The sequence below is a fragment of the Bacillus rossius genome, assembly GCF_032445375.1.
Source record: "Bacillus rossius redtenbacheri isolate Brsri chromosome 9 unlocalized genomic scaffold, Brsri_v3 Brsri_v3_scf9_1, whole genome shotgun sequence".
Classification (NCBI taxonomy): domain Eukaryota; kingdom Metazoa; phylum Arthropoda; class Insecta; order Phasmatodea; family Bacillidae; genus Bacillus; species Bacillus rossius.
In genome coordinates this window covers 18,181,151-18,192,791 of record NW_026962012.1, presented here as the reverse complement: position 1 = coordinate 18,192,791, position 11,641 = coordinate 18,181,151, and the positions used below count along the sequence as shown (strand labels likewise).

Below are 11,641 nucleotides of genomic sequence, written 5' to 3'. Positions count from 1 at the left end.
AATTACAGCAGATTCACCGGCAACACTCAAAAATTAAATTAATGATACATAAATTAACAAACTTTCAACTACTCGCAATTTAATCAAATGGTGAAATCAACGATGTTATTCACTAAGAAATATGGCGGACCTTCATCATTCCCTCTGTAAAAAAAACCCTCATCAAAACGATGTGTTTATGTTCCATCCATGGTTCCATCTGGTCAATTTACTTATCTCTGGATTTGGATGAATCATGAATGATAGTAATCAAAAGGTGAGAAGCTGTGATTTTTTTTCTACCTGTTTGATTGTGTATTTGGCTATGGCTAGAAGCGTTTTTGTGCATCTTCCCAGATAATTTTAATGGTTATAAAATTCTTTCAAAATGACGGCCTAGCCGCATTCTTAATAGCAATAACATTAATCATAGATTTATGTGACTTAGTTGAGTATTTATTTTTTGGATTGAATGAGTGGCAACTGTACAAGATATTAATTCCTATGGACAACAGGGCCGAGGCCGAAGAAACTTTACTTGACTCAGGCTTACTAACGTATAATGTGTGCCCATTATACATCATATTTAACTTAACCTAAACTCTAATTGCTGGGCTTGATTCCACTCAAACTTAACACTGCCATCACCCGCGGTCCTGAGTTCGTGACCCGGGGTGAGCCTAATGGGAGATGGCGAGAATGAATATAGATTTTTTTCCGGGAGGGCGCCAGGCTAGCTCTTGCTACTAACCGATGACTTTGTGGATCGTTGGCCCCAGCGTGGCCTACTAGGCTCGATGGCTGAGGTTGAAGGTGGGGTTAAAATATGTACTTTGCTATATGACCAGAAACAGCAAATAAATGAAAACAGGATAGACTGAAAAATGGTGTGGGTATATTACATAATGGTTTCTCGTACATGGTGCTGCCACAGTACCCAGCCCGATGTGTTATGGTGCCGGAGCATGGCTCTGTGTACTGATGGAACCAGAGAATTACAGTTACAACTGCTATTAATATGCTGATTCAAATGTCTGATGGCAAAGTTGTGTTAAATGTCCGCGGATGGCAATGCGTTGTTACAGACTTAGTGATGCTTAGAAGTTCGTGGCGTGGCACACAACACTCACTAGATGAAGACAAAGCATAGAATAATTAACACTACAAGAAACCCTAAAATTACATATGCCCTTCATCAAAACACATGCGCGAAAGCTGTGGCGTGTTAACGTGTCTCACGAATACTAAAATTCAGTTCACTCATGTTACTTATCGCCACAAGGATGGTGCTATACGGTACAAGATGGATGTTTGCTCTTGAGCATGGGCGCAGGCTCTCACGTGCATAGACGCGGTCTACAACTCAGTCCCGCGGAGATGACAATTAAGACGTAACAAAGTTCAGAATAGCGTTTACACATATCGTCCGGAGACGGCCCACACGGACGACAAGGAAAATGTTCACGAGTGTGGCCTAACTCCCAAGGGTGGGACACACGTGGCTCGTCAGCTACAAAAGAACAGGCGAAGTCCGCGGTGGCTAACAGTAACTCGAGCTAAGAGGTGAGTTCGGTAAAACTTGACCTAGTTTGGGGCCGGCCAGAGCCGATGAGAACTGACTAGGAAGAACTTACACTATCGCGGCTAATAGAAGTGAGAAACAAATCGGTGATGATCCCGTGGTGTGTTTGCATCCAGCCCCTGAGCCAGTCAGACGTCAACTGGCGCACAGACGGAGGTCGCGTTTCCCTTGTGAAGGATTTGCACAGTGAACAATATTTGATTTCTGAAGTGCTACAAATGACGATGAAATTATAATTAACATTTACTTATTAAAGAAAATAAATAAAAGTTTGGGGCTTACATTTGACGGATTGATATCCACCTGGCATGGTAGACTAACACATGCACACTCAACAGCTTCACGGGCGGCTATCAATTTATTGGCCGCAGGGCCGTTCCACCCAGTTGCGTCTTCAACTCTGAGCGAGTGCTATGGGTGCGTTCCGCCTTCGGGGTCTGGTACTGGTGGGGTGGGGACTGTGCTTGTGCAATGTCAACACACAAGATGTTTATAGCTACAAGCAATAACTTACGAGTCCATATTGTACGAGAGGGGCTTTTCCGTAATACTAAGGATAAGTAATACTACATTTTTTTTATGTTCCTGTTTTTTATATTGATCATGTGGGTCAAGTTCACCACACGATACCATACTATTGGTTTGATCGAAAGTAGGGGAATGTATGACGTCATGGAAGTTAGCCAGTGATAACAAACACAATGGAGGAACGAGGAAAAGATAGTAGTATCTGGTATTGGTAACAGGGTAATTGTTCCTTATCGTGTATCAAGTTTTTTTTTTTTAACATACAATATTAAACTAAAGAAAGGAATTGGATGCGAGTTGTGTAATCACCAAAATATATCAGATTTTTAAATTTTTATCAAACTTTGAGAGGAACATTGTTTCCAGGACAATTGTTTTGTGTGACATATACAATTGTATTTTAGCGTAAAAAATTAAAACAAACTAGACAGTTGAATATGTTTGTTATTTGAAACTGTACTATTACTAAAATACATATATTATTTAATTTTGAAGAAATGCATGTAAAGTTTTGAATATACTGGATACACGATAACGAAATTTTTCCCTTGGAGAAAATGTTCCATACAACGTATCTAATTGTAATTTAGCATAAAATATTTAAATAAAGTAAGCGTATGAATGTGTTTGTAATGTGAAACACCATCAAAAATATTTAAATTTTGAAAATATAAATTATAGATCTTTGGTATAAACTGGACACGCAATAAGAGACCATGATCGATAACGATACAAGATAAATTAGCGCAGTGAAAATAAATATGAATGATAGTGTGAATTTTGAAGCATTAGCGGTTGTGGTATGAATAGGAGTGAAGTAATATATATCTTTATATGGTAGAGAAAGAATGTTGATTGTGATTGTAGTAGTGAACATGAAAGTGACGGTTTGTGTTTTGCGATGTAGAAGAAATTGAATGGACTATAAATGACAAATTTTTTTGGCATAAATTTAATATCTACAAAAGCAATATTGCTAGTAAAATGATAATTGCCCTACGGTCAAGAAAGGTAAGTTTTTTTAATGGCTTTTAAATGTTTTTTATTTGTAGTTATTTTTATATGTATTTTGTTTCATGTGTTAGGTTTGGTTAGAGGTGTGTTGTGTGCATTTTATTTGCAATGTTAGGTAAAATAAGTTTCTTTGGTTAGTTGAATAAAAATTTATTAGGTAATGTAAAAAGGCTCAGTTTTCTAAAGTTTTACAATTATTGATTTGAAAAAAAATAAAGCGAAATTTTTGGTGATGGTAGATCAGCTTATAAAGAAAAAAAATACGTGTACATACTAAAAACCTTAAATGATATTCTCACCCTTGTACCATTTATTGTAGACGCTTGGTTCTAGTGAAACTAGATATCTTAAATTTTCATAAGAGCGATATGGTAGGTGTATTGATGAAGTCGTCAACAAGGTTGTGCTCATGTAATCACGACCTGTACGTTCTTACGGCATAATCGCGGTAATGGGTGTTTTGGACAGGAAGATTCATGTGCTTGGTTTGCAAAAGACAATGTTGTTAGAAAATAAAATTAGAGTACGGAATATATTTTGGTATTTTGTTATATACTAGAATAAATAGGGTTGAAATATACTTCATGATACCGAAGAAGTTTAAATCTTAGTTTAAAAAATAAACAAATAAGTATAGTACAAATGTAGTATTGCAAAATATACTAAATCAGGTGGGACTGTAGTATAGAATACGATACCATAAATATTAGATGAACAGTATCATGTTAGGTACTAGAATAGGTATAATTAACGATAACCAGAACTTTAAAATAAATTTGAAAAAGTATAGTTAAATTATACAAAATGGTTTTGCAAAATATACTAAACCAGGCTAGATTATAATATTCAATACAGTACAGTAGGAAAAATATCTTCAGTATTGTTTTTTGTACTTTAATAGGTAGGGGTGTTGTATAGAATAGAATACACGAAAGTTAGTTTCCTAAGGAAGTATCTTTTGTGTAAAACAAGCACGTAAATGCTCCACGCCCAAAGCCCCCATATTCCTACACTTGTCCAGTAAGAATGTAGAGATGGTAATGACATCACTGCAACCATGTTGGTGATGTCCTCAGTAGACTACTCCTGATCATGTTGGATATTTTGAAAGTTACCAAGTTGTGGAACTACTTAAATGGGTAAATTTCTATGGTCTTGACTTTTCCATAAAAAAAAAGAAAAGAAAATTATGAAAATAGGTTTTTTTTTTCAACACTCATTAATTTATCTATTTACCCTTATAACAGCATTTTGAAAATTCCTACTGGATTCCAAAAAACTCGAGTTGATAGGCGAAGTGGTGTACGGAAGTCAGAATAACATTACCACCATATTATATAACTACGTGTGTACCTATTTTGGTACTACTTGTGTCGAGTATGCATTTATTTGTATTAATAAGGAAAATATTCCCACTGTAATGTTTTTTTGTTTCTATTTGTTTTAAGTGTGGTATTTGTATTAATTAAGAAAAAAAGTGTGTAATTTAACACATTTTGTGTGAGTGCAACTATTGAGACAAAAAAAAGGGAAGGTAGACTGTGCAGTAGAGCGGGTGTCATCTTTGCTTAATATATCTATGTAAATTTATGTTGTGATAATAGCGCAGCCGATACTGTTTTCCACGAGAGATATCCTTGATTGTTGTCACTGCCTTTCTGTTTCCTCGATACTGACTGAAACTTATCCTGTGGTTCTCCAGAGATCCTTATGATATATCATAGCTGAGACAGTTTTCAAAAAAAGACACTGGAATGTTTATTTCCATTACGTTCTTGCCCATTGCTGTACTACGGGATGTGCAACTTTAGACGGTAGTTTTTAATAATGATTGAGAGAAGTGCTATTCATAAATATAGTTTTATTTTCCCACTAAATTTGAGACAAACATAAACTTTCAGTATGTTCTCTGGTTCATACACTTGGTCTTATAGTACAGTTGTACTTCTGTGATCACAAAATTACATGTAATTACACACATACAAATATAAGATTTAACACCAATTATTTAAAATGCCTTTGCTTTAAATTTACTAGTACAAGACATTTTCTGAAAACGTAACTAAGGCCATACAATATTATATCACAGTTCAACTGAACTTTAACTAAGACTGAACTTTACTAAGTACATTGGCTGTCATAAATTTATACACACATTTATACAAACAAGTAAGTGACAGTGCGAACTATATTTAAAATTCATACAAATTTACTTCATAATAAACAATTTATAAATTTACAATCTCCTATGTGAGAAAATTATTTATAGTTCATTTGCTTACTAATTCTAGCACTCTTCCCTTGGCTTATTTGCTACCAAGTTCCCAAAGTCTTTTGGTACTGTACATGCCCTTCGCAGACATAGCTAATACAACTTTACACTTGTGTTTACATGTTACCTCTTCGCTACCGACATACTCGTTTGAGATTCTGCACTTGTCCTCGGCATAGATGGGCTAAGTTCTTGTTGCAATATAAAAATTGGTTTTCTTACCAGACGACAATGGCTGAATCCAGATGAGTCCTCGATGCCGCTCCGTCAGGCAGCGTGATGTTCCGTGGCAGCGATCGGGCGGCAGTCGGTGCGGTATGATGGCAGCTTTGTCAGTAGCTTGTGCTCGGGCGGTAGGCACACACTCTTCTCCTCTGCCTATGCTCTTGGCCTGCTGGTTCATTCAGTAGTCACCACTTGGTCACGTGGCGATGAAGTCAGGCCCGACACAGGTAGCCAACTTCTGAAAGTGGCGATGGCCCCGCGTGGTGATGGTAGAAGTTGGCAGGTGGCCCACCATTAGGCGGCAATACTCGGCGGACACCTAAGTTGCTTACACCAACATTTGTATAGTACGTTACTCACGTAACAGTGTTACAGTCAGGGTCAAGACTGTTTTCCACCCTAATTGATTTTCCATCCTGATTGTATTTCCATCCTAATTAGGCTGTAGCAATTCTTGATAATTTAAAACAATTTACAATGTGTTTGCTGGATTTTTTTTTTTTTCCAAGAAGAAACTTCATAATTCACTCAGGGTCCATATTATGGAAAGTGGTATTCTATCAAATTTCATGTTCTAAAACTTACTTCCTATACTAGAAGTTAAAATATTAACATATTTTCTTATGGTGCACAATTATTATGCACAGGATATGCCTCTTCACTTATAAACTGAGTTTCTCAGAATCCAGTTAGAATTTTTATAACCCTGTTTTAGGATTACACAGAGGAACATCTGTAGTGTTGTAAAAAACCCTTATGAAATTTTATGCTCTTTAAGTTGAATAAATTAACACATAAGGTAATTCTGAAGTAAAAAACATATAAATATCCCAAAATGTTTTTTTTTTTAATTTCTGAATATGTTTTTAAATTTTTTTCTAAGGGGGTGATGTAATACTTCATGTTGTTCACCAGTAGTTTAGGGCCTACCATTTGAACAAGTTATTTACATTACATAATTACTATGAATGGTTGGAATAAGTTCCTTGTTTTATATCTAATAATGATGTGGAGCCGGATTCTTATATTGCAAGAACTTACATATAAAGCCATAAAAAAACAAATAAAATAAATTGTTATTGTGCTATAATAGGGTAGATAAGACCATTTTACACAAGAGTTGTCGCCACCCTACTGTTTACTTGATACTAACTTCAATTTAATCCTGTGGTTCGTCTTGTGTTTTTGAACACTACAGACGTTCCTCTATTTACCCTGAAAACAGAATTTCCAAGTTCATAAGTACTTGTTTTTGATAAATTACTGTTTATAGGGTATACTATGTACCTGTGCAGTGACACACCCATCGTCATGTTTTACTATTTATAATGCAGCTGAAACTTTTTTCCACGAGAGAGTGACCTGATTATTGTTGCCACCCTAATTTTTACTTGAAACTTGCTCCAACGTAATCCTATGGTTTTCCAGAGATCCTTAGGAATGTAGTGTCGCAGAGACTGTTTTCAAAAAGACAGGGATGGGTAATATCGGTACGTTACGTTATGGCCGGGTCCAAGACTATTTTCTTCCTTAATTGGTTTTCCACCCTAATTTTTTTTCACTTTAATTGGAAACAAATTAGTGTAGGAAACAGTCTCGGCTACGCTAAAGCACAAAGATGGTGGTAGAGTCACTGCACAGGCTACGTAATGTAACCTATCAACAGTAAACTCTCAAAAACCAGAAGAAAATTTGAAATGGTGTTTTCATGGTATATAGAGGAACATCTACTGTTCAAAATCCCAACACTTGGAATTTTATAATTTTTTTTATGGAAAATCTGCAACCCTTACAATTAATCTACTGTTCATCTGTTAAAGTCCAAACATTGACGAATGCTAATTTGATATTTCTGCTCTTAAAAGTTATTTTATTTTGCCCCTGTGGAAATATTTGTTATAACAGGGTTACATTGTATTTGCTTTATAATGTACAGTCAGTAAAGTACACATATAGCAAAATTAGGTATAACACATATTAATTTTTTTCCTTATACAATTCCCTAATGTACATTTAGTTTAGTATAACACATTAAATATTAAATAAAAAAGTACTTAATTTTTGTAACCATAATAAACATTTATAAGTAACCTTATTTTTTATCAAGTTTCATAAATTAAAGGACTTACTTTGAAATTTAAATAGGTAGGTACATGTTAAAATGTCATGTAAATAATATTTAATTTTAAAATACAGTTATCTGGGCCCGGCTTATCTGGTTTTCATGGTATATATACATAAAAAAAATTAAATTATGTATTTGTTATTTTCTGAAGCTGTCAAAAAAAAAACAGCATTGGTCTAGCATACTTCTGCGTTTAGCCGTTTTATATTTTTAACCACCATGTCACTGTGTCAGAAAGTTGTTTGGTCTGATCTCTAGTTCGTGACTCCCAACCCTTGCTGTTACGTTTATCACACTTGAGAGGAATGCCATAACTGCTTCTTCACATCTCAGTCTTGTTTGTTTCACACGCCACCCACGGGCTGTTACGCTACGTCTACTGCCCGACCAGCGGTTGGTAAGAGACGTGATTCGACTAGAGGAAGTTCTGATCGTAAACAAGCCAAAATTTGTGTGTGCAGGTTCTGTTGGTGTTCGTGAACATGTTTGAGCAACGGCGAGTGAACATTCCCGCTGCACGCAGGGTTGTTTGAAGTGTCAGCAGTGTTATCTGCACCTGTCTAGATGTCTCAGATAAGCATGATGCTGTGCCTTGCGCCTCCTACCTGCGTCATGCAGCATTGCTCTCCATAGCACACTTCCACAGTTGTGAACATAAGTGTCAATTTAAAGCTTCGAATTGGTAATGTCTGATTTTGCTGTATTTCTATGACTCTGTGTGGATGTCCATAATTTTCATGCCATTTTAGTGAAAGCAAATATTCGAATATCAACGGAATGATGTCTTCAAAATCTATTTGTTGCTTTAGAACGGTAAAATGGCAACTAAGAACTTGAATTTAAATTTTGTAAATTTTAAAAACTTTAATTTGAAGAAGTTTTGGTAATACTTGATGCCAGTGTTAAAATGGGTTGTGTTTGCGAGTGTGACCGGTTGTAAAGGAGCGAAGGCTGAGACGGGGTCGCTGCGCAGGGCTGCGGAGATGACTGACAGCGGCCACAGCGAGGCGCCCGCGGGCAGCGCGTGGGTGCGCTTCGAGGAGGAGGGGGGGCAGGCCCCGGGAGCGGCCGGGGAGCAGGAGTACAGTGGGGCCGTCATCAGCCCCGAGACGGTGCACGTGAACCTGGGCCGCTCGGTGAGCCCCGAGACGCGGCCGGAACCACCCCCCGCGCCGCAGCCCCTGGAGGCCCGCGACCTGCGCACCGTGGACCTGGGCGAGGCCAGCAACGGCCGGTCCGTGCCTGCCCCGCGCCCCGGCTCTGTCGTCAGGCAGGGCTTCGGTGAGCGCCACTTCGTCACCTCTTTTCTTGGCATTCGCTCAACATGTATCCTGTCATGTTATTTATTTATTTATTTATCGTCTTTATTGGTGGCGAAGTTAAGGCGGTACACCTTTTCTTACACTAACCACAATATTGGTTGTTGTGCATGTGGGCGTGATTTTTAAACATGTTATTAACTTAAAATAGCATAGGACTTGCGTGTCTTCATCACTTCAACTCCTCAAAGAAATTAAAATCTACTAACTATTATGTATTTGCAAAGTGCCAAGTTTCCTTCTGGAGCTCTGTGAACTTTTGTTTGCCCAGGCAGACAACTACAACTGGTGGACATTGATTGCTTGTCTGGACATGGCTAAGACTAAGCAGGGTTCCTAACATCCAGCGGTGCATTAAACCCCCCAGACTTTAAATGTAAGGTACATCATGGTGGGACTTAGGTAACGTAAAAATCTTGAACCACTTGAAAACTTGAAGTAAACATTTAGTGATCAAGGAAAATTATGTTGTGTCTTCCTCTGTCTGACATGATGTTTGTAGTATTGTCTGTAAATCTAGAGATTTTAGTATAGTATGGTTTGTGTTTTAAGTAAATGCAGTGTATCCTAGTCTGTCTAAGATAATTTTGAATTCTCTGGTCTGAGTGTAATGCATGGGCACTTCAATAATTTTGAAAAAAAGGGGGGGGGGGGGGTGGCGGAGATTTAGGAAAGCCATTCCGTCAGTTTAACAAAAACAAGAACATTTTTATCTTCACCTTCACAATTTTTTTTTAGATATTTGGTGCAGGTTTACTATTGGTATGAACTTGAAAAAATATTGCATTTTAATGACTCATTTTTCAATTACATAGCTGTTAAATTAAAAAAAAGTGCAAAAACAGGTTCAGAAATTTTTTAATTTGCTTTAGAAGCTTTCCTAATTGAGATGAAAACATGGGGTGGCTGCCATTTTACAGCATTTTTCATGCCCTTTCTATGATATACTACTCAGTGCAGCTTAAGAAAAAAAAGGCTTGATATTTAAATAAACATTTACTTAAGTTAATATTTTTTAGAAATTATTTAATAATTTAAAATTAATTCAATGAATAGTTAGTATTGATGTAAATCACAAAGAAATGAATAAATTTGGAATGTTAATGGCTTCATTTTTAAAAAAATTTAAGATAGGCTGAAGCTCAAATTCCATGACTTCAACTCACTATTCAGGTTAATTCATGATAATAAACAAATTACGTAAATAAAGATCACTTATAAGTTATAAGTCCATAGCAAAACTAACTGTTAAGCAATAAGATTTATTTATCATTTAAATTTTGAAATGATAGTTGTTTGGCACATACCTACCACTTTCAAGTTGCACATCAGTTCTGCCAGTGGAAGTCACAGGAGAAGTTGACGTAGAAACAATTAAATCACTCAATTTCTTGCCACAAACCATTAATCAATGACTTTGTGCTGGCCGCTCACTTAAAGTTCAGAATGACTTGATGTTGGTTCCCTTTAACGATGAGAGGACTTGTATACAAAGGGTTTAAAGTATTCTGTCCCGAAATAGTGTTGAACCGCGAGAGACCATACCACGCTGCCAGGTTTGGAGTGGCTGGCAACCCTGCACAGTCACTGACGTCATGCGCCATCCATTGACTGAAGGCATGCCATTAAAAGGGTCGTCGCTATCCCATTTTCCCCCTCCTCACCAACGCGCTTTTATCTATCGCTGAGCAGCCTTGGGAATTCTATGGGCCACATCACGGAGTAGCGAGAATAAATTATGCCTTTCTCGATGTTTCGGGCGTCTGGTCAGCCCAGGATGATGTAACTCGTCACAGCCGCTCTCGTTGGTTCAAGAAGGGCGCCATAGTACTTAAGCAGCGAGACTGGTTTCCATGGGAGATGGTGAGTGCCGCATGAATTCCGCGAAGAGTGCGGCGATAGTCCCGCGACGAGTGCAGTGAGAGTCCCGCGACGAGTGCGGTGAGAGTCCCGCGACGAGTGCGGTGAGAGTCCCGCGACGAGTGCGGTGAGAGTCCCGCGACGAGTGCGGTGAGAGTCCCGCGACGAGTGCGGTGAGAGTCCCGCGACGAGTGCGGTGAGAGTCCCGCGACGAGTGCGGCGAGAGTCCCGCGACGAGTGCGGCGAGAGTCCCGCGACGAGTGCGGCGAGAGTCCCGCGACGAGTGCGGCGAGAGTCCCGCGACGAGTGCGGCGAGAGTCCCGCAACGAGTTCCGAGCGAGTTTTAAGAATCCCGCTCGAGAGTAGCACAACGCAAAGCGAAGGGATCGAGAAAAGCATCTGAGTGGCATGAGATTGTGTGTGTGGACAGGCGTGAGGTAAGGGGCGAAACACTGTTGAGCTTATTTTCATTGAGGAGTTAAAACTGCGTAATTTGACAGACATTAAGTGACAAGGGAATTTTTAAGTGTCAGTGATTTGTGGTCAGGCTATTTGAAATACAATTATTTATTTATTGATAATTTAAATATCAGTAATAAAACATAATTGGGCTAACCCTTATGAACCCAGTTCTCCGCACTTAAGTCATAACAATACTATTGCTATAGCATTTTTAGTGACCTTATCATGGACACCAAATACAATTTTTTACAACTAGTACAGAAAAGTTAACAAAT

General features: G+C 38.1%; 1 protein-coding gene across 1 annotated transcript in view; it reads left to right on the top strand.

Annotated features, from left to right (window-relative positions):
* Nucleotides 1-270: 270 nt before the first annotated feature.
* The window catches only part of LOC134542736 (uncharacterized), a 123,400-nt gene continuing 112,029 nt past the window's right edge, over nucleotides 271-11,641 (top strand). The window contains exons 1-2 of the mRNA XM_063387233.1: nucleotides 271-2,121; nucleotides 8,699-9,006. Coding sequence (XP_063243303.1) covers nucleotides 2,033-2,121; nucleotides 8,699-9,006 — 397 coding nt within the window. The 5' untranslated portion in view covers nucleotides 271-2,032. The remainder of the gene's footprint in view (nucleotides 2,122-8,698; nucleotides 9,007-11,641) is intronic.